The sequence below is a fragment of the Lithobates pipiens genome, unplaced genomic scaffold (assembly GCF_037356315.1).
Source record: "Lithobates pipiens isolate NorthernLeopardFrog02 unplaced genomic scaffold, aLitPip1_a1.2 Scaffold_174, whole genome shotgun sequence".
In the NCBI taxonomy this organism is placed as follows: domain Eukaryota; kingdom Metazoa; phylum Chordata; class Amphibia; order Anura; family Ranidae; genus Lithobates; species Lithobates pipiens.
Window position 1 is genome coordinate 164,720 of NW_027507756.1, and position 23,656 is coordinate 188,375.

Here is a 23,656-nt window from a genome sequence, read left to right on the forward strand (position 1 = left end):
TTCATGGTTTCTGACATGCTGCTGTCAATCACAGCCAGTGAGCCAATGAGGAGAGAGTGGGTGCGGAGCCAAGCCACGCTCTGTGTGTGAATGTTCTTTCACAGGAGCGCAGCTCATGAGCGAGCCTGCTCAAGTGCTCCCATAGCAGAAGGTTTGCTATTGGGGGGGAACTCGGCAGGGGTTAGGAGCCAGGACTGCTGGCATGGGACCTAAAAAAGAAGAGGATTGGGCAGCTCTGTGGAAAACCATTGCAAAGAGCAGGTATGACATTTAAATTTTTTTTTTATAAATCACAACCTTTACAATCACTTTAATCTCTGTGTGAATTCTTGTGGGGGAGAGTCACTGTCTGCCCTATTGACCACAGTCAACAGGACTGAAAGCATAGACAAATTAAAAACATTGAGTGTAACTGGAACCGGAAAAGAGGAGGAAACTTCCAATGGGGACACATACTATATATAAGAAAGCATTGCTTCTCACTTCCTATCCTTTAGATATAATTTAGGATGTAAAATGTGGGAAAATAACAGTTTTTACTTTTGGAAAACCAAAAGTCTGGTTTGAGGGATTATCATATCAGAATAAATAAAAAATAGTGTATATATAGACAGAAACAACAAGTCTCCTTAGGCCGCGTACACACGGGCGGATTGTCTGTCCAACTTAGTCCGCTGAACCGTGTTTCAGCGGACAATCCACTCGTGTGTGGGCTTCAGCTGACTTTTTCAGCAGACAATCTGACGAACAAAGTCTTACGGAATTTCCGTAAGACAGTCCGTTCAAACTTGTTTTTGTCCGTCCAAACTTGGTTTCAGCGGACAGTCCGCTCGTGTGTAGGCAAGTTGGACGGACTAAGTATGGCGCATGCTCAGAAAGGATTTACACGGCCGAAGGTTGCATTGCAGTGTATAGGACGTCGTCTTTCTAGTCCCGTCGTACGTGCTGTACACGTCATCGCGCACACTTTCAGCGGACTGTCTGCTCATCGTGTGTGGTCAAGTCCGTTCATGCAAATTTTGAACGGACTGTCTGTCGGATTGTCTGACGAACTTAGTTGGGCAGACAATCCGCCCGTGTGTACGCGGCCTCAATCTTTAAAGTGGGAGTAAACCCAGTTTCAAAAAACACTTACATTCCCGGCATGCCGGAAATACTAACTTTCACATTGGTTGTGCTCTCAACCAAACTTTCAAACCATCCAATGGCTGGTTTCACAACTGATCACATGTGCAGCATTATGGCAGTTGAAGAATCATTAGAGGCCAAGATGGCAGCTTCCTTGACTGAAAACAATAGAAGGGTTTACTTCCACTTTAAATTAGTTTGTTCCTTCAGATTTCAGATATTTGTCCTAAAGGTATTTACAGATTCACATGATTTCTTGATGCTGGATTAAAAGATTACTTTTTAGATTCACAAGGGTTTTAGCCTGATGACTCTTCCTCTGTGTTATTCTTTTGATGTAAGACAAGATGTAGCCTTTTGTGCATTTGGTTATGAGCAGTCAGGTTTGCTTTACTCCGAAAAACTCTCCCGCACTCAGCGCATGAATACCGGATATCACATGTGTGCGTCCTTAGATGAGAAACAAGGGTTCCTTTTTGCGCAAAACACTTCCCACATTCGCTACAGGAATATGGCTTCTCACCTGTATGAACCCTTTCGTGTCTTGTAAGAGAGGACTTGTAAGAAAAATTTTCACCACACCTGGAGCAAGAAAATGGCTTCATACCCGTATGAGTTGCCAGGTGACTTGAAAGATCCGATCTATTAACAAAACATTTCCCGCAGTCTGTACATGAGTAAGGTTTCTCTCCTGTATGAGTCGTTTTGTGAATAGCAAGATTTGACTTTTTTGTAAAACATTTCCCGCATTCGGGACATGAAAATGGCTTTTCCCCCGTGTGGTCTCTGTGGTGTTCAATGAGTAAATGTTCTAAAGGAAAACATTTGCTGCATTCGGGACATGAGTACGGCTTCTCCCCCGTGTGAGTCCTCTGGTGGTAGGTAAGACTTCTGCTCTGGGAAAATGATTTTCCACATTCCAGACATGAATATGGCTTCACTCCAGCATGGGTCCTCTGATGTATGATGAGAGCAGTTTGGCAAGGAAAACATTTGCCACATTCTGAACATAAAAACGGCTTTTCTCCGGTGTGAGTAATCTGATGCAAGATGAGATGATTTCTCTGGGAAAAGCACTTTCCGCATTCTGAACATGTATAGAAGTCCTCCCCTGCGTGGATTTTTTCGTGTCTGGCAAGGTAAGACTTGATGGGGAAATTTTTACCACACTCGGAACAGGAATATGGCTTCTCCTCTGAATGTGTTTTTTGATGTGTTATAAGATTGGATTTCTTAGCAAAACACTTCCCACATTCAGAGCATGAATAAGGCTTCACCCCCGTGTGAGTTCTTTCGTGCTGAGTAAGACTTGATCGTTCTGGAAAACATTTCCCACATTCTGAACAGGAATACGGCTTCTCCCCGGTGTGACCCCTCTGGTGCACGATAAGACTGGACCTCCTTGTAAAACATTTTCTACATTCTGAACATGAAAACGCCTTCTCTCCATTGCTGCCTCTCTGTTGCGAGATGAGATCTTCACTCCAAGCAAAAGGTTCACCATGGGTACTGTGAGGTGAGCGACTAGAAAAACTCCCTTCTGGCACAGAGGGATCAGATGAAAACTCAGCACTGTGAGGCACTAGGTGGACATTTGCAGTCATGGAGTTTTCTTCTGAAGAATCAGATGCGACGTCATCTTTTATTTTACCATCTGGAGACATATTGGGATATTCTTCCACATTAAACCTTCTGTATTGTCCATCTGGGGGGGGAATAAGAAATCAAGACAAAAATGACTGCTAAAAAAATACTTAAATTTATTTATTTATTTTTCTTTAGTTATGTAATTGTTAGAAAAAAAAAATGTAATACTTTTTACCATACTATGGTTGTACTACTACTATTAGGTACTGTAATGCCGTGTACACACGACCGGACAAACCGCTTTTTGAAATTCGGCAGTCCGGTGGACAATCTGTCCGTTTGTGTGCTAGTCCGCCGGACTTTTGAAATGAATGGACTTGCCCACACACGGAGAAAAGTCCATTCATTTTGAATGCGGCTCCAGGTACTAGCAAAGGAGGTCAATGTCGCTGCCTCCATCGGCGAGATTGACACCTCGCTGGTCCCATCACCTGGTATGGACTTAAAGGGGAAGCCCTGCGCCCCCCCCCCCCCACCCCAAAGCACCTTGTCCCCATGTTGAGGCATGCAGCCTGGTACGGCTCAGGAGGGGGGGGGTGCTCGCTCATCCCCACCCTCTTTCCTGACTGGCCAGGCTGCGTGCTCGGATAAGGGTCTGATATGGACTTTGGGAGGGGCCCCCACACCATTTTTTCGGCGTAGGGCTTCCCCTTTAAGTCCATACCAGGTAACGGGGCCAGCGAGGTGTCAATCTCGCAGATGGAGGCGGCGACATTGACCTCCTTTACTAGTTTTGTCTACCTGGAGCCACATTCAAAATGAATGGACTTTTCTCCGTGTGTGGGCAAGTCCGTTCATTTCAAAAGTCCAGCGGACTAGCACACAAATGGCAAGATTGTCCACCGGACTGCCGAGTTCGGCTGACAATTTTGAGTCAAAACTTCTTTCTAAGTCCGCCGGACTTTTGGAAAGAAAAAGTCAGCCGGAGCCCACACACCGGCGGATTGTCAGCCGGATAGTCTGATCGTGTGTATGCGGCATAAGTCACCATGGTTCTATTGCACTTGGTTGTCATTCTAAAAGGTTTTAAAACACTAGATGCTGAAGGGGTGGGGTTTAGACAGAAGACTGGTCAAACCGACAGAAATCACAGTTTAAGAAACCAATTCGCTCATTGCCAGTTTTCAACAGTGATATTTACTGTAGGGTAAATCCATAATTTTTATGATAAGGACCCTTCCCAGCCATGTAAAAGAGACACTGAACTATGAATTGTACTTTTCTAGGTGGTTTTAAATAAAGTGATATTAAAGACAGATTTTTATTTATTTTTTATAAATAGCAAACGTGTCATACTTAACTGCTCTGTGCAGGGGCCCCTGATAGTGCTCCTGGCCCCACCTTTTGCCACCTGAGCAGGCTCACTCCCGAAACCACTACACTGTGTGTCCATTCACACACACACACACACACACACAATGCATGGCTCAGCTCCGCCCCCTCCTCATTGGCTCACTGCCTGTGATTGAAAGTAGCAGGAGCCAATGTGTCAGGAAACTATTGCAGCTAATGCTCTTTGTTGTGCGGCTAATGCTCATTTTCGCACAGCTAATGTTCATTCCCATGTAGCTAATGCGCGTGCACATGTATCAGCACACAGATGAGCTTGATCTAGTATCCAACGTGCACTGACATGTAGGCACATTCGTGTGCACCAGCACGCATTAGCTTGCACGTGCATGCTGAGCTGCAGCTCCCTCTGCCCATTCAGACACGAAGCTGCGGTCTGGCCCTGCCCCCTCGCTCTCATGATTAGCTAACTGACTTTGATTTACAACAGCAGGAGCCAATGGCACCACTGCTGTGTCTTGGACTGCCAAGACACTTGTGGACATCGCTGGACAGAGATGGGACTCAGCTTGCTTCTGACTATTCTCTGCTTGCTACTGGACCATGCTGTGCCTGCTTCCCTGGTACTGACCTAGGCATGCTATTGGACCTTACTCTGCCTGCTCCCTGTCCACACTGCCGCCTCATTGTGTATAACTCAGGCTCACCTTGACTATGTCTCTTTCTGTGGCAATCACTTGTTGCCAAGCTACCAGCACCCGTGCTTTTTTAAGCCTTCTACCTCTGTCACCACATTCAGGGTTGCTCGGACCCCAAGGGAAGCTCTCTTGTCAACTTGCTCTCCAACCAATGTATGTGACACAGTGGCTCTCGGTGCTGTCTCAGCCAATGAGGAGAAAGAGACCCAGGATAGCCGATGCTCTTGTGCACATCGCTGGTTCGAGATGAGGCACAGGTAAGTATTTGGGGGTGGGGGCTTGGGGTGCTGCTACCTTTACAACCACTTTAAGAGTTCATTTGCACCTATGCATGTAAATTAAAATGGATTGTGTTGCCTTTACCCATTCATGAACCCTTCACAAGTTTTACAGGTTAGTTCAACTTGACAATGGACATCTGTAAATAAAAACAAACTGCAGTTGTCCCCAGTGTTCAATAATGCCTTTTCTATAGGTGTAGGCCATTTACATACCTCATGAAGCCTGACTGGAAACCACCTAGGATGTTGCTATTAGATGCCTAGCTGTTTATCGTGCACTTTCACCATCACAGGAGTGAGCTCTTAAACATTGAGCCCACAGCTACTATCAGGGGAGAGAAAGTGCATGTGAGGGGGTTTGAATCAGAGAAAGAGCTTCTTAGCCCTGGGTCTTCAAAAGACTCTTTTTCATAAACGACCAAGTCATAAACAGTCTGAAGAATAGTTTGATGAATACACACAGAGCCAAACAATCTACATATTCCATAATTCCTACTGTAATGGAGTTACCTTTATAAAAACGCCTATATTACAGTGTCCAGAATGCTTACGAAGACAGGATTTTTTTCTGAGGGCCAATGACTCTGCTATAGCACAATGGACTGAATCAAAGACCAGACAAACCCTATTTATTACTTTTAAATGCTTTTATTTTACTGTTGCTTATGTCAATTCTGTAATATCTGCTCTGCAAAAATGTCCTGCTCTGGTTTTCTTTTCATCAAAATTATATTTACAAATTGTTAAGCTGAAACTCTGTATACTCTAACTAGAAATGATGAACTTTGCCTCTGTGAAGAACTACTGTAGTGTAAAACATTTTTTTAACCAATTCACACCCACCCACAGTACATTTACAGCAGGCGGCACAAACAGGCTGGACCACATACATGTACATCGTTAAGCCTGTTCCTGGTTAGGGGCATGTGTGCAGGTGCCCCCTGCTAACCCACGCTGTCACTGACTACAGTGGGATTTTATCAGCAGGTTCCCGACCAATGATTTATGGCTGAGACCTGCTGATCACCTGTAGCCAATCACAGAACAGAGTACTGTGTTTACATACACAGGGCTCTGTACACTGATCAGAGATTACTATCCGGCTGTTTCTTCTCCCTGTCAGGGACAGAAAACAGGTTGTCTTCTGGGGTTGGGGAGTGCATGTATGCACCCCCTGCCAACCCATGCTGTGATTGGACACAGCATGAGTTCTGTGTGTTTAAAAACACACAGAACTCTGTATACTGTACATAGGAACAGCAACATGGCTGCTTATTCTCCCTGAAAAGCAGGGAGAAAAAAACAGCCAGATCAGAAAGTAAACACAGCACACATTACCCATTGTTAGGCATACAGTTAACCCCTTGATTGCCCCTAGATGTTAACCCCTTCCCAGCCAGTGTCTAGTACAGTGTCAGTGTACAGTATTACCACTGGTTACTGTATTAGTATCACTAGCAACGCCAGTGTCGGTTAGTGATCCTCCCAGCCAGTGTCTGTTAGCGCTAGATTTCCTGCCACCCTATCACAGTCCCACTTTATGTCTCTGATCACCGACATTACAGTATAGTGTCTATTGCTGTGTAAATTCCTAGTATATATACCATAGTTTGTAGATGCTATAATGTTCACACGAACCAATTAATATGCACTATTTTTTGTTAGCAAAGACATGTAGCAATACATTTTGGTCTATATCTGTGAAGAGATTTTATTGGATATGTTTTATAATAGAAAGTAGAAAATATTGGGGGGCTTTCAATATTTTGGTCTTTTTTTGTTTATGTAATAAAAAAAAATAAAGAAAATACAGTGGGGATCAAATATCACACAAAAAAAAACCTCTATTTCTTTGAAAAAAAATAAATATAAATTTAATTTGGGTACAGCATTGCAGTGCTGAATAGCAAAAAATGCCCTGGTCATGAAGGGGGTAAAACTTACCTGAGGTCAAGTGGTTTTATTTGACAGAAGTAATATGAGGAGAAGAACCAAAGTCTAATGAAAGCTGATGGCTCCTGTCTCCCCCACTGGATTTAGTGTTTATTCCTCACCTGTGTTGATCTCTGGAGGGATTTCCTCCTCTTTGCATGGCTCATCACCCCTTAAGTCCATCTCTTTGTCATCTGTATCTTCGGTTTTATATTCATACCAACTTTTTTCCTACATGTGCAGCAAAATAACAATATTGTCCAGTTTCTGGCAGCTGAACACCAGAGCTACAGCTTTTTTCAAATACATTACATCTACCTGATCCTCCTGAGGGATCTCCTGATCTTCCTGTGTGGAATCCCGGGAATACAGAGGACGAGGACATCTCTCTGGGGGATTTCTGTTACAGGATCCATCTTTAGGAAATACAGAAAAGCTACAATGACTTGAAGAAGAATATTATAAATGATTACCATATGCTTTGCTCCATAAGACGCACGCCCCCCCCCCCCCCCCAAAAAAAAATAATAGGGGGAAATGCCTGTGCGTCTTATGGAGCGAATATTGAGCAGGCCTCCCTCCGCCGACACCGCTGCCGTGTTAGAATAGTTGGGCCGGGGGCACGGCTTCAGCGGCCGGCCACCAACTAGCTGACGGGCTCTGCTATATTGCAAACCGCTTTTTATCTTCACAAATTGTGAGTGTTCTCTTTTTTATATACAAATAAATGTTTCATCCATAACAGAATTACACTATGTAAAAAAATATTCTTTGATATATCCTTGGGCTAATATCCCTTTGGTGAGCATCCATTTGAAAAGTACTGAGAAGGACCATAGAAGTCTCTTCCTTACATTCGATATCGTTTGTGCTGGATGATCCCCCTGGGTGTATTACACAACAAGCCTTACTGACTCATTAGGGGTACACCTATTTGGGTTAAACTTTTCCAGTAAGCCTAATGCTGCATACACACGACCGGACTTTCCGGCAGAATCAGTCCATCGGACAATCCGATCGTGTTCGGGCTAATCCGATCATTTTTTGTTTTAAAAATCCATAGACCTAGAAATAAACATGCTTCAAATCTGTCCGGCTGACTCAATTCCTATCGGGAAAACTGTTCATCTGTATGCTGGTCCGACGGACCAAATACGACGCAAGGGAAGCTATTGGCTACTGGTTACTGAACTTCCTTTTTTAGTCCCGTTTACGCCATAGCGTTCAAAACAAACTGACTTTTGAATGGACTTAGTCCATTCGTGTGTGGCCAAGTCCGTTCATTCGGAAAGTCTGTCGGAACTCCGCCGAATGTCCGTCGGACCTAGTTTGCCAGAAAGTACGGTCGTGTGTATGCGGCATTATACATATAGTCAGGTCCATAAATATTGGGACATCGACACAATTCTAATCTTTTTGGCTCTATACACCACCACAAAATGGATTTGAAATGAAATGAACAAGATGTGCTTTAATGGCAGACTTTCAGCTTTAATTTGAGGGTATTTACATCCAAATCAGGTGAACAGTGTAGGAATTACAACAGTTTGTATATGTGCCTTCCACTTTTTAAGGGACCAAAAGTAATGGGACAGTTGGCTGCTCAGCTGTTTCATGGCTAGGTGTGTGTTATTCCCTCATTATCTCATTTAAAAGGAGCAGATAAAAGGTCCAGAGTTCATTTCAAGTGTGCTATTTGCATTTGGAATCTGTTGATGTCAACTCTCAATATGAGATCCAAAGAGCTGTCACTATCAGTGAAGCAGTAGGGCCTGTAGGTCCTGCTGGGAGCTGGCCATGGCCTGTGGCCAGCTCCCAGCAGGAACTACAGGCCAGTAGGACCCCCAGGTCAGCAGCCGGCAGGACCCACAGGTCAATGGCCATTGGCCTGTAGGTCCTGCTGGGAGCTGGCCATGGCCCGTGGCCAGCTCCCGGCAGGATCCACAGCCATTTCATTCAGAATATTTTTTTTCCTCCTTTAAAACCTAGGTGCGACTTATGGTCAGGTACATCTTATGGAGCAAAAAATCCAGTATTTATTATTGTTCATTACTCACCCAAGCTAATCTCTATAGGAATGTCCTCCTCTTTAATCCTCACGCGTCCTTCCTTCTCCTCAGCTTTGACATCTCTCCTAGTGTCTCTGGTGTCTTCGGGGTCTGTGAATAAAGATGAGAGTGAAGCCCCCTGTACTAAGATGTATGAGAGACCCAAGAGAGTGTGTGTGGTAACCCCCAGCTCTCCCCCACTCAGAAGTAACATCCCCGATCTGCTGATTCCCTGCTCAGTAGTAACCCCCAGCTCTGCTAATCCTCTGGTTTTCTGATCCTCCTGGTGACTTCTCTTGGCTGGTAACACACAATGACATGATGTGAGGAGGAGATCCGGAGTCTAATAGAGGCTGATGGCTCCTGACTCCCCCACTGGGCACATGCTGTCTCCCCATTACTGTCTACTGACAGAGGAGGGGGGAGAAGAAGAGATTGTTGTAGTGACTGAACAAAAAGAATCTAGGACTCTTCTCTGGATTTAGCGTTTACTACTCACCTATGCTTATCTCTGGAGGATTGTCATTCTGCTTGCAGGTCTCATCATCCATTAAAAGCATTTCATCATCTTCCACTTTAACAACAATCAGGTCTTCACACTAGATAAGACAATGTCATAGTTTAAGCTGAATACCAGGTATGGCAATTTTGACATAGTTAGTGTAAGGATCTGAGATACCTGCTGGTGGCACTGTGCTTCTCAGAGCGGAAGATTGCAGTTCTAGTGTCCACCAGTGGGTGTCTCCCAGCAGCCAGCAGTCTCAAGTAATCAGTTTCCACCTGATGCTGGCTGCTGGGAAGGTATTTAGGTCTTCCCCTACTAGTGCCTCATGCTTCAGTGTTTTGTTGCTGCCACAGCCTGTTGCCATTAATCCTATTCCTGCCCAGTTCACTGTACCACTGTATCCTGCTGCCCTGTCGGTTGCGGTCCATGTAAACAAGGACATTTTTTTTTCTAAAGCAAAAGATCACATTTTTAAATTTTTATTGTTTTTAAGGGTACAGGAGAGATTTAGGGTCTTTTAGGCTTCATGTACACGGGACGTTGTTTAACCTCTCCTGAACTGCTACTAAACCTCCATTTAGCAGCAGCAGTGTACATGAGGCCTTACACCCCAGATCTCTTCATAAAGAGGACTTGTAATGCTGTATTGTTATCATAAGGGGTGTTTACATTCATGCGACAGCGTAAAAATTTTAAAAATTTAATAAAAGTAGGGGTGCACCGAAAGGGTTTTTTGGTGACGAAACCGATACCGAAAATGAAAAATACACTAGGCCGAAAACCAAAATCAATACGGAAAAAGCATCGATACCGAAACATATTTAAAAAAATATATTTTTATACAGGAGATGGTCAGAGACTGGAGACATGGTATAGGAGATGGTCGGAGACTGGGGACATGGTACAGGAGATGGTCGGAGACTGGGGACATGGTACAGGAGATGGTCGGAGACTGGGGACATGGTACAGGAGATGGTCGGAGACTGGGGACATGGTACAGGAGATGGTCGGAGACAGGGGACATGGTACAAGAGATGGTCAGAGACAGGGGACATGGTACAAGAGATGGTCAGAGACAGGGGACATGGTACAGGAGATGGTTAGAGACTGGGGACATGGTACAGGAGATGGTCAGGGACTGGGGACATGGTACAGGAGATGGTCAGGGACTGGGGACATGGTACAGGAGATGGTCAGGGACTGGGGACATGGTACAGGAGATGGTCAGGGACTGGGGACATGGTACAGGAGATGGTCAGAGACTGGGGACATGGTACAGGAGATGGTCAGAGACAGAGGACATGGTACAGGAGATGGTCAGAGACAGAGGACATGGTACAGGAGATGATCAGAGACTGGGGACATGGTACAGAAGATGGTCAGACTGGGGACATGGTACAGAAGATGGTCAGACTGGGGACATGGTACAGGAGATGGTCAGAGACAGAGGATGTGGTACAGGTGATGGTCAGAGACAGAGGACATGGTACAGGAGATGGTCAGAGACTGGGGACATGGTACAAGAGATGATCAGAGACAGAGGACGTGGTACAGGAGATGGTCAGAGACAGAGGACGTGGTACAGGAGGTATCCCCCATTGCAGCCAGTGTGCCCCATTGCAGCCAGAGTTCCCCATATTGCAGCCAGTGTGTCCCATTGCAGCCAGAGTGTCTCATTGCAGCCCGTGTGCCATTTTGCAGCCAGCCTGTGAAGGGAAGAGAGGAGAGCCGCCTCCGCCACCTGTTTGATCACAGCGCCGGGAACATCACAGCTTTCATTTCAATAGCTGTGTGTTCCCGGCCGCGCCGTCACACACAGCCCCTCCCCCTTGTCCGGGCACTTTGATAGACAGATCATCCGTCCAATCCTGGGGGTGATCTGTCTATCAAAGTGCCCGGACAAGGGGGAGGGGCTGTGTGTGACAGCGCGGCTGGGAACACACAGCTATTGAAATGAAAGCTGTGATGTTCCCGGCGCTGTGATCAAACAGGCGGCGGAGGTGGCTCTCCTGCGCTATAGGACACCCCCATGGTGGGCAGCACCAGGGGCGGGGGGCGGAGCCCCGCTCCCACCCAGGCCACGCCCCATTTTTGGCTCCATTATCGGCCGTTTTTCTCTTTCGGCAAATTGCCGAAAAGGGCATTTTCGGGCCGATATGTTTCGGCTTTGAAATTTCGGTGCATCCCTAAATAAAAGTAAGAAATATATTTTTAAAGTGCCCCTGTACCTGCGTGCTCACGCTCAGTGGTGAACGCATACATAGGTCATGCCCACATATGTAAACGCACCCCACATGTGAGGTATCGCCATGAACATCAGAGCAAGAGCAATTCTAGCAGCAAACCTCCTCTGTAACTCTAAACTGGTAACCTGCAGACATTTTTAAAAGGAGATTTTTAAGTACTGTAATTTGGCGCCATTCCACAAGCATAAGCAATTATAAAGCAAGACATGATAGGTATCTATTTTTGCTCTCCCAAGAAAGCATAAAAGACTGGGGCTGCTGCAAAAGAGCAGCTACAACTTACCCGCCCCAGCAGTCTGCTGAATAAGAAGGAAATTCCGTCGTGGAGCTGACAGTGGCCAAGGCCCCTGTAGATTCCCCGCCTCTTCCCTCCTTTTCTCTCGAACAGACATGTGCGGGGGGGGGGGGGGGCTTCTGTGTGGCCGCCGGGAGAGTAGCGCTGTCACTTGTAAATACAGAAGCAGCGCTACTGTATTTACAAGTGACAGTAGAACTTTCAAGCTGAAAAAAAAGCTCTACTGGTGCCTGCACTAGCGCTCCCCTGTGGTGAAAGTCGCTGGAGCCAAATGCCGGAACTTGTTCAAGGATTCAGCCTTGATTCACCGGGACTTCCATCAAATCATGGGATGGTCCCAGTGAATTTGGGACGGTTGGGAGGTATGTATACATACTTACATGTAATTGTAGCTATGTAAAAATTGTCATACCTAGAAATCAGCTTTAACGGTATCTATTGTATTTTGAGTTTTATTAAGATCCCTAGTTACTACCTGATAATCCAGAGGAAACGCATCATCCTGTTGGATTGAATCCCAGGAATACAGAGGACGGGGACATCTCTCTGGGGGATTTCTGTTACTGGATCCATCTGTAGGAAACACACACACTGACTGAATACATTATTTGTATGTCTTTATATCAGAGGATGTGTGTATCTAGGTGGATACTCAATACTCTTCTCTCCTTTACAAGAAATGAAAGTCTCCTCTTACCCGGTGATGTGAGAGGCAGTCGGTTCTCCATCATGACATCCTTGTAGAGATCCTTGTAAATAAGCACACATCAATACATCTCTGACTGTACTCGGAACATAAGATGGTTTAAAAAGATCACTCTGTATAAAATATTTGAAAAAAAAAATCATTCTACAATAAATTACCATAAAAAGTGTATTTGAAAAAAAAGAGTGAAAAAGCGGGGAGTTCTTAACTTTTCATTTACAAACAGCATATAAAACTCATATTTTACATTTAGCATTTCAGTTTTTTTTTTGTTTTTTGCTTTTTCCAGTTGGGGAGATTTTCTTCACTTCCTGTCTCAGAGATGCCACAGAAGTGTGAGGAAATCACCACAAAGTATTGTGTTTTGGTGACAACTCTAGACTTTGGATTATTCCTTTCTTCATCCATCCAAAATCAAAAAAAAAAGTTGGACTTGAGATACACTTTAAGGCAGGGGTACCCAAACCCTGGGTCGTGGACCAGTTCCGGTGTTCTGCCAAACCAGCCAACTCACCACCGGTTGTATTATTTTTCTTATAGCTCCCCAAACAAACTATGTCCCTCACTAACCTGTGAGGCCGCTGGCTGTAAAACTGTATGTAGCTGAAGCTATGTACAGCATACCGCACTGTGTTCCAGGTGTGAGATGAGACTTCCTGTCTCATAACCGGACACAGGGGAATCTAAAGCACTCAGCCATTCAGAGGGAGCGATGTATTCTATCAATGAATACAAAGCTTTGTCTGATTGGCTCAGAGAGCCAGACTGATGATGTCCCACCTCTTACTCAGCCAATCAGACAAAACTTTGTATTCATTATATCGTAAATTGTGTGAAAACCTGGAGTTATTTTTTAACTACTTGACCACTTAAACACCAATTTTCAGCTTTCGGTGCTCTCACACTTTGAATGACAATTGCTCAGTCCTGCAACACTGTACCCATATGAAATTTTTGTCCTTTTTTTCACACAAATAGAGCTTTATTTTGGTGGTATTTAATCACGGCTGGGTTTTTTATTTTTTGTGCTATAAAAGAAAAAAGACCGAAAATTCGGTAAAAAAATGAAATTTTCTTTGTTTCTGTTATAAAATTTAGCAGATTAGTAATTTTTCTTCATAAATTTTGGCCAAAATTTATACTACTACATATCTTTGGTAAAAATAAGTACAAATTGGTGGATATTATTTGCTCTGTGTGAAAGTTATAGAGTCCACAAGCTATGGTGCCAATATTTGAAAATTGATTACACCCAAAGGCCTATCTCATTTCTTGAGACCCTAACATGCCATAAAAGTACAAATACCCCCCAAATGACCCCTTTTTGGAAAGAAGACATTCCAAGGCATTGCATGCCACAAATTACACCCCAAAACACATTCTGTTATTACTCCCGAGTACGGCGATACCACATGTGTGAGACTTTTACACAGCCTGGCCACATACAGAGGCCCAACATGCAGGGAGCGCCATCAGGCGTTCTGGAGCACCCAGGACAATTCTGACATTTCTCTCCTACATGTAAAAATCATCATTTATTTTCTAAAAATTACATAGAACCCCAAAACATTATATATGTTTTTTTAGCAAAGACTAAAGAATACAATGGTGGCCATTGCAACATTTTATCACGCACGGTATTTGCGCAGCAATTTTTCTAACACTTTTTTTTGGAAAAAAAAACTGTTTTGTGCTTAAAAAAAAAAACAACAGTAAAGTTAGCCCAATGTTTTTGCATAATGTGAAAGATGAGTTACGCCGAGTAAATAGATACCTAACATGTCACTCTTCAAAATTGCACACGCTCATGGAATGGCGCCAAACATTGTTACTTAAAAATCCCCATAGGTGACGCTTTAAATTTTTTTACTGGTTACATGTTTTGAGTTACAGAGGAGGTCTAGGGCCAAAATGATTGTTCTCGCTCTAACATTCGCGGCGATACCTCACATGTGTGGTTTGAACAGCATTTTCATATGTGGGCGGGACTTACGTATGTGTTCACATCTGCATGCGAGCACATGGGGACAGGGGCGCTTTACATTTTTTTTTTTTATTGTTCATTTTACTTTATTTATTTTAGTTTGACATTTTTTTTCCCCAAAAATACATTTTTTGATCACTTTTATTCCTATTACAAGCAATGTAAACATCCCTTGTAATAGGAATATGGCATGACAGGTCCTCTTTACAGTGGGATATAGAGTCAATAAGACCCTGCATCTCACCTCTAGGCTGGGAAGCCTGAAATAAAAAATTAAATAAAAAATGGCAGAGTATTGCAGGGTATTGCAGAGTATTGGCAGGGTATTGGGTATTGCAGAGTATTGGCAGGGTATTGCAGAGTATTGGGTATTGCAGAGTATTGGCAGGGTATTGCAGAGTATTGCAGGTTATTGGCAGGGTATTGGGTATTGGCAGGGTATTGCAGAGTATTGGCAGGGTATTGGGTATTGCAGAGTATTGGCAGGGTATTGCAGAGTATTGGGTATTGCAAAGTATTGGCAGGGTATTGCAGAGTATTGCAGGTTATTGGCAGGGTATTGGGTATTGGCAGGGTATTGCAGAGTATTGGCAGGGTATTGGGTATTGCAGAGTATCAGCAGGGTATTGCAGAGTATTGCAGGTTATTGGCAAGGTATTGCAGAGTATTGCAGAGTATTGGCAGGGTATTGCAGAGTATTGGCAGGGTATTGGGTATTGCAGAGTATTGGCAGGGTATTGCTGAGTATTGGCAGGGTATTGGGTATTGCAGAGTATTGGCGGGTATTGCCGAGTATTGGCAGGGTATTGGGTATGGCAGAGTATTGGCGGGTATTGCAGAGTATTGGCAGGGAATTGAGGGGTTAATTTTCGGTGAGCAGCACTGTGGGCACTGCAGATGCAGCCCACAGCGCTGCTGACACCGATCTCTTCCCCCTCTGCTGTATCGATTGGTACAGAGAGGGGAGGGAGGAACCGGCGTCATAACATGACGCCGGTTTGTTTACAAGTGATCACTCCGTCATTTGACGGAGCGATCACGTGGTAAACGGCCGCGATGTGGACCCGCCGGTCACAGATGCTCTCGAGTGCGCGCCCCAGGGGGCGGAATTCTGGGAGGACGTCATATGACGGCCTCTCAGAGTTAAACAACCGCCCTGTAGCTGTCATTTGGATATGGGCTGGTTGTTAAGTGGTTAAAGGATCTACTACTGGTGGCGGTTTGGTGCCAGATACCACAGCATACCTCCAGAGGTGTAGTAGAGTAAATGTCTCAACGGTTATGGTGGGTGATCATAAATAATGTTATGGTCGATCGGTATATACCCCCTAAAACCTCCACATTTCCAAATTGTGCCCCAGCAAAGGTCCCCATCTAATGATCTCCACATCAAAGGACTTCATACCTCCCAATAATTTGATATGGGAATGAGGGACACCTACTAACAAATAAATGTAGGCATAGGACACGCCCCCTGCCACACCCCCTTAAAAGGAGAAATACCTAAAAAAAACGGTTAATTAAATCCACAAGAACTTTTTTTTACTACTACTATTCCTTAATATTGGCTTTTAAAATGTACAAATGCAGCAATTTAGAAATAAGATGAAAGGTTTAGTACTGGGAAACACTTTTTGAAAAGATAAAAAGTGCATTTTATATATACACACACACAACTATATGGATCAGCCCAAAATGAGGGACAAATGAGGGGGGAAGATGGACATTGCTCCAAATCAGGGACAGTCCCTCGAAATCAGGGACAGTTGGGAGCTATGCCATATAATGATCTCCACATCAGAGGAATTGCAGGAAGATGATGATGTGTGGAGATGACATGATTCCCCCATCCAGACCACACAGAGTGCTGGGACCCCCTTCTCTCATAATAATAATAATAATAATAATAATAATAATAAGAAGACATTATTACCTCCTCACTGGGTACACATTTCCAGCCTCACAATCCCATCAGGAAATTAAATGACATGTAAAATTAAAACCCCTTCCTCTGAACTACACAAAAATGGCCGTTGTTTCTGTACAGCTGACTCTTTTTATTTAATTTAATAAAAATTGCCTCAAGTCAGCCAACCCGTATTTAAATCACTAATGCTAATAACATGTGTAAACGCTTTTATTAAAAAAAAAAGAAAAAAACTGCTTTAATCACGTTCAAGCTGCACTACAACAAAATGGCCGCAGATCGTCTAACGGGAGGAAGTTGGTTAACTTCTCCCTCTAGCGGTTACTCAGTGCAGCAGCCCAGTGGGCGGGGTTTCCCTTATAAGGCAGTGTAGGCTCGCTCTCCGCTCTGCGCGCATTCGCAGGACTTCCAGCTGTGCCTGGTTGTCATGGGGACGCGCGCGCGAGCGCAGAAGAAAGGAGATCTCAGGGAGGCAGGCGGCCATTTTGTTGTAGCTCAGCATTGATTTAGTTGCAGATTCCTGCTGGTGGGGAGGGGGGGGTGTGAGGCTGGAGAGTGTTTGCCCGGTCAGGAGGAGGTAATATTGTCTTCCTATTATGGCATTATTATATGTTCTATCTATTTTTGGTTCAGTAAGATGTGCAGTTTCAGTTGCAGTGTTTACTTCATATGCTTGGTGGTGTGTAGCCTGATGACAGACTTGTCTGCCTTTTTTTTTTTTTTTCCAGATGTGGTTTTGTTTATTGTTCTGGTATTGATCTATTGCACTGCAGGCCAAAGCGGTAGGTTTTCCATAGAATTGGGAACGTTAATGCCGCCTTTGGACCGTGATTCCGCCCCAGAAATTTGGGTCGTTGTTTTGGCAAATCAATATAACCCGATGAGCCTCATATACTGAAGCACCCGAAGGAAGAACTGCATCTGCTGCCCATAGCAGCCAATCAGAGTCTCCTGACCTCTAAGGACCCTTTTACGAGGGCTTTTCAAGTAGATTTGCCTATCTGGTTTTCAGGCAGACCTGATTGGCAGGGCTATGTGGGTCTATGGGGGCGGCTGATGTAAAGGGGCTGGTGCCGGTGTACACCTGCCTACCGCCGAGTCCATTCGGGGGTTTAGAGTTGCCACCTCATCCCTTTAAACCCGAACACATGTGAATTGCGCGGGTTCTGAGGCTAATTAAATGCAGATGAGGCACCAAGTGAGTTTAATTACCATCCTAATCAGCCACAGAACCCATGTAATAAAGATGTGTTCTGGTTTAAAGGGATGAGGTGGCAACCCTATCGGGTTTGGGAACATAAAGTGCGTCCTTTTTCAGATGTAAAACAAAAGGATCGAGGTTAGCCTGATTCTAAACGGACCTCCAGCCACCCATGGGGCCATCATGGTCTTTCCCTGGCACTGTGTAAGGACTAATTCACACAGGGCGATTACATCGGGGCCTTGTGCTGGGCCATATTTTACTGGCATGGAGGTGCACAGGTGTGGCGTCCATCCCCGTGCCAGCAGTCCCATTCATGTCTGTTGGGACACAGTCACTGTGTCCCAATATGACATCCATGCAGGTGCAGTGTACATTTAGTTGGCAAAAATATTTTCGTCATAGTTTTCACCAGATGCATATTTTCAGTGCCAAAAACGAAACAAAAATCAAATTCCGGTTTTCAATTCAAATGACTAAAATACAGCTAAAACTAAAATAAATCAGAAGACTAAAATACAGCTAAAACTAAAATAAATCAGAAGACTAAAATACAACTTAAACTAAAATAATTCAGATCACTAAAATTAAACCTGCATTTTTAGTCAAAAGATTATGTCTAAAACAATCACAATTTAACTTAAAACTAACACTGGTCAAAAAGCAATATTGTTTGTTTGCAAAACTTGTTTTTATTTAAGGATGTTACTTGATTTCATTATTAACCACTTCCCGCCCGGCCTACAGCAGAATGACAGCCGGGTGGTGGTTCTGCTGTCCTAACTGGACGTCATATTACGCCTTTCAGGATAACATGCCAGGGAGTGCCACGTGATCAGCTGTGACCGGCTTTCCTTGGTTCGCGCTGACAGGGATAGCCGATTGGTGGCTCCCTCTGTCAGAGGGGGGGTCTGTGCTGATAATCGGCACAGCCCCCTGGAAAAGTGCCCCATCAGTAATGCCTGTCAGTGCCCACAAAGTGCCAATCAGTGTCTAAAAATGTGCTAATCAAAAACCCATCAGTAATCCCTGTCATAGCCCTTCAGATTCCAATCAGTAATGCCTGTGGGTAGCTCCTCATCAGTGCTACCTATCCAGTGCCCCCCATCAGTGTAGCCTATCGGTGCCCATCAATTCTACATATCAGTTGAATTGAGGATCCTTAATCTATGAGGAAAACTCCTCCATTACCAGATACTCCTTTTGGGAAAAACCTACGAGTAATTGTACACTGTAAGGTTTAATTTCCCGTTTTTATTGTAGTATTGATTTTGTTCATTTGTATGTTTGGTTTAATGTAATAAATGAGAATTTTTACCGAAGTTGATTGTTTGCCTATCGGTACCGGGATAGTCCACAAGCCTTTCCTCTTGGTTGGCGTGTGTGAGAGGACAGCCTCAGCAACCGTCCGCACCCTCTTTCCTCCCTTTATCGCTATACAATATTTGGATGATGGTACTTTTTATACTCTAATTTTTGAAATTGTTTATCTGAGGCTATACCCAAAATTGTATTATACATATCAGTGCCTCCTCGTCAGCGAAGGAGAAAACAAAATTTTATAATCTAATTTTTTTACCAAAAATTCTGGTCTTTTTTAGTTTGTTTAGCAAAAAGTAACAGCAGAGGTGATCAAATACCACCAAAAGAAAGCTCTATTTGTGGGAAGAAAATGCAAAAAATTTAGTTTGAGTACAGTGTTGCATGACCGCGCAATTGTCAATCAAATTGTTAGAATGCTGAAAGCTGAAAATTGTCCTGGACAAGAAGGGGGGGGGGGGGGGGGGGTGCCCGGTATTGAAGTGGTTAAGGCCTCTTTCACACTTGTGCGACTTGTCTTGCAGCTTTGAACTGCAAAGTCACATGACAAGTTGTACCACACAATTTTCAATGAGTACCGTTCATATCTGTGCAACGTCGCAGAAACTTCAAAGTAGTACCTACTAAGGATGAGCTCAGACGGGTTTGAATGGTCAAAGTGCTGAGCCCGCCAGGAAGTCGGCGCAGCTCTGCACTAATCACAGGCAGTGAGGCATTGCCCCGATGTGCGGCTGCAGAGATCGGGCAATGTCTCACTGGCTGTGATTAGCGCAGAGCTGCGCCCACTTCCTGGCGGGCTCTGCACGTGGACCATATGAACACGCCTGAGCTCATCCCTAGTCCCTACACTACTTTAGTCCGACTTTGATGCGGTTTGAGATCCATAGACCTCAAGATTACACAGGCTTTGCTTCAAGTCACTTCATCTCAAAGTCCAATGACTTTCAGGTCATACAAGTGTGAAAGGGGCCTAACAGAGAGCTGTTAAAGTTTTTACAGTGCATCTGGAAAGTATTCACAGCGCTTCCCTTTTTCCCTCATCTTATGTTACAGCCTTATTCCAAAATGGATTAAATTCATTATTTTCCTCAAAATTCTACAAACAATACCCCATATTGAAAATGTGAAAGAAGTTTGTTCAAAATCTTTGCAGATTTATTAACCACTTCGCGCCCACTCTATAGCCAAAAGACAGCTACAGAGCGGACGCTATTTTCCAGGAGGGCGTCCCTGGACGTCCTCCTATTTGCTTCCCCTCTGCGCACCGCTGCGGGCGCACATTGGGGAAGTTCTGTGTTTGCCGTGTCCCTCAGACACAGCCAATCACAGATCGTGCTAAATAGCCAATCACAGTGGCCATTTAGCACTCGATCGGCCTGTCCAATGGGAGGTGATCTCATATGTAAACATATGAGATCATCTGTCATCGCCGGCTCCCCTCCTCACACAGACAGCGTGTGAGGGAGAGCTTCCGTGCTGCAGCTGCAGCGTCAGTGAGAACGCACACACACACACACCTGTCCCCTATGCCATCTGTCCCCTGTGCCACCTGTCAGTGCGACCTGTCCCCAGTGCCATCTGTCCCTAGTGCCACGTGTCAGTGTCACGTGTCATCAGTGCCACATCAGTTTCACGTGTCATCAGTGCCACATATTGGTTCCATCTGTCATCAGTGCCACATATTAATTCCATCTGTCATCGGTGTCAAGTGTCGTCAGTGCCACGTATTAGTGCCATCTGTCGTCAGTGTCACATCAGTGTGACATGCCACATATCAGTGCCATCTGCCATCAGTGCCACGTCAGTGTCACGTGTCATTGTCCTGGTGCTCCAGGGCCTTCAAAAGTGTAATAGGTAGTCAACAAGTTAGATGCTCCCTGCATGTTGGGCCTCTCTAAGTGGCCAGGCTGTGAAAAAGTCCCACACATGTGGTATTGTAATACTCAGGAGGAGTAGCAGAATGTATTTTGGGGAATTATTTGTGGCATACACATGCCATGTGAGAGAAATAACCTATTACAATGACAATTTTGTGGGAAAAACAAATAAAAAACAAAACAATCTTCATTTTGCAAAGAATTGTGGGAAAAAATGACAACACCAAAAACCTCACTATGCCTCTTACTAAATACTTTGGAATGTCTGCTTTCCAAAAAGGGGTCATTTGGGGGGTATTTGTACTTTCCTGGCTTGTTCGGGTCTCAAGAAATGAGATAGGCCACCAGTACATCAGATGTGATCAATTTTTTATGATTCACACCACAGCTTGTAGACTCTATAACTTTCACAAAGACCAAATAATATCCACTAATTTGGGTTATTTTTACCAAAGATATGTAGCAGTATAAATTGTGGCCAAAACTTATGAAGAAAAATTAATAATTTGCATAATTTTATCACAGAAACAAAGAAAAATTTGTTTTTTTTTCAAAATTTTTGGTCTTTTTTCATTTTATAGCACAAAAAATAAAAAATCCAGAGGTGGTCAAATACCACCAAAAGAAAGCTCTATTTGTGGGAAAAAAAAAGACAAAAAAATCATTTGGGTACAGTGTTGCATGACTGAGTATTTGTCATTCAAAGTGTGAGAGCACCGAAAGCTGAAAATTGGTCTGGGCAGGAGGGGTGTTTAAGTGCCCAGTAGGCAAGTGGTTAAAAATAAAAAATAAAATGAAAAAAATCCCATGTATATAAGTATTCACAGCCTTTGCCATGATGCTCACAATTGAATCCGAGTGCATTCTGTTTCCACTGATCATTTTTGAGATGTTTCTACAACTTGATTGGAGTCCACCTGTGGTATATTCAGTTGATTGGACATGATTTGGAAAGGCACACACATGTCTATATAAGGTCCCACAGTTAAGGAACTTTCACACTGAGGTGGTGGGGGAAGTAGCGGTAAAGTGCTGCTAGATTTAGCGGTGCACTTTTAACCCCTCCCAAAAGGGGTTAAAAGTGCCGCTGCCAAAGCGATTTGCAGGCGCTTCGGCAGCGATGCCCATTGATTTCAATGGGCAGGGGCGGTTTAGGAGTGGTGTCTACACCGCCCAAAGATGCTGCTTGCAGGACTTTTTTCCTGTCCTGCGAGTGCACCGCTCCAGTGTGAAAGCACTAGGGCTTTCACACTGGGGCTGTAGGTGGGGCAGTTTTCAGGCCCTATTTTTGGAACCACCAAGACTTCCTAGAGCAGGCCGCTCAGCCAAACTGAATGATCAGGGGAGAAGGGCCTTAGTCAGAGCTCCAGCATTTCTCTGTGAAGAGAGGAGAACCTTCCAGAAGACCAATCATCTCTGCAGCACTCCACCAATCAGGCCTGTATATTGAGTGGCCAGATGGAAGCCACTCCTCAGTAAAAGGCACATGACAGCCCACCTGACAGACGGGAGGATTCTCCGACCATGAGAAACCAAACATTCTCTGGTCTGATGAAACAAAGATTGAACTCTTTGGCCTGAATGGCAAGTGTCATGTCTGAAGGAAACCAGGCATCACCTGGCCAATGTCATCCCTACAGTGAAGCATGGTGGTGGCAGCATCATGCTTTAGGGATGTTTTTCAGCGTCAGGAACTCGAAGACTAGTCAGGATCAAGGGAAAGATGAACACAGCAATGTACAGAGACATCCTTGATGAAAACCTATTCCAGAGTGCTCTGGAGCTCAGACTGGGGTGAAGGTTTCTTTCAACAGAACAACAACCCTAAGCACACAGCCAACATGGCAAAGGAGTGACTACGAGTTAAAGGGGTTGTAAAGATAAATGTTTTTTCACCTTAATGCATTCTATGAGCAGACCTCTGCTCATAGGATATGCGAAAGTGATTTCGCATATCACTTCGTTAATCGTCTGGTCATCTTTTTTAGGGGTTGGTTGCATGACCCTGTTCCAGGTACACTTTGTCATACATATTCATATCTCTGGATCTCTACTGTTTATAGATTGCAAATATCCATATTATTGTTCAGTGTGAGCTTTGCTTCAAAACAAATATAAACATGCCATGTCTCTAATGTCTAGTCTACTTAGGAGGAGTAAGGGGTACCAATCATTTCCCATATGACCTGACATGGGAGTTTCTGGACTTCAAATGTTACAAATTATCCGAGGAAACTAAATATGCCCATATTATGTCTGTGCTTTTATTACTTTGGAAGTTATGAAACATGCTGAAATTTCATACTTATTCCACTGTTTAAAGCGGAGTTCCACCCTAAAGTGGAACTTCCGCTGATCGGAACCCTCCCCCCTCCGGTGTCACAATTGGCACCTTTCAGGGGGGAGGGGGGTGGAGATACCTGTCAAAGACAGGTATTTACACCCACTTCCGGGCATAGACTCCCGTGGGAGTCTATGCCTCTTCCTGTCCTGCCGCGCTGTCTGCTGGGACACACACGGGTCCCAGAGACAGCGCGGACAATTCCTATTGTGCTGCGCGACTCGCGCGTG

At 44.4% G+C, this 23,656-nt stretch overlaps 2 protein-coding genes across 4 annotated transcripts in view; one reads left to right on the forward strand and one right to left on the reverse strand.

Moving 5' to 3' along the window:
- Nucleotides 1-16,770, reverse strand: part of LOC143986639 (uncharacterized) — a 166,591-nt gene extending 149,821 nt beyond the window's left edge. Inside the window, exons 1-8 of the mRNA XM_077485049.1 lie at nt 16,694-16,770; nt 12,768-12,889; nt 12,546-12,643; nt 9,524-9,623; nt 9,034-9,135; nt 7,295-7,392; nt 7,099-7,207; nt 1,431-2,833 (exon numbers count right to left, since the gene is read on the reverse strand). Coding sequence (XP_077341175.1) covers nt 1,431-2,833; nt 7,099-7,207; nt 7,295-7,392; nt 9,034-9,135; nt 9,524-9,623; nt 12,546-12,643; nt 12,768-12,801 — 1,944 coding nt within the window. The 5' untranslated portion in view covers nt 12,802-12,889; nt 16,694-16,770. The remainder of the gene's footprint in view (nt 1-1,430; nt 2,834-7,098; nt 7,208-7,294; nt 7,393-9,033; nt 9,136-9,523; nt 9,624-12,545; nt 12,644-12,767; nt 12,890-16,693) is intronic.
- Nucleotides 16,771-17,134: 364 nt separating this feature from the next.
- The window catches only part of LOC143986635 (uncharacterized), a 51,863-nt gene continuing 45,341 nt past the window's right edge, over nt 17,135-23,656 (forward strand). For 2 of the 3 annotated variants that reach the window (XM_077485044.1, XM_077485046.1), the window contains exon 1: nt 17,135-17,264. The gene's annotated coding sequence lies outside the window, so the exon portion shown is untranslated. The remainder of the gene's footprint in view (nt 17,265-23,656) is intronic. The other variant, XM_077485045.1, reaches the window with a different exon arrangement.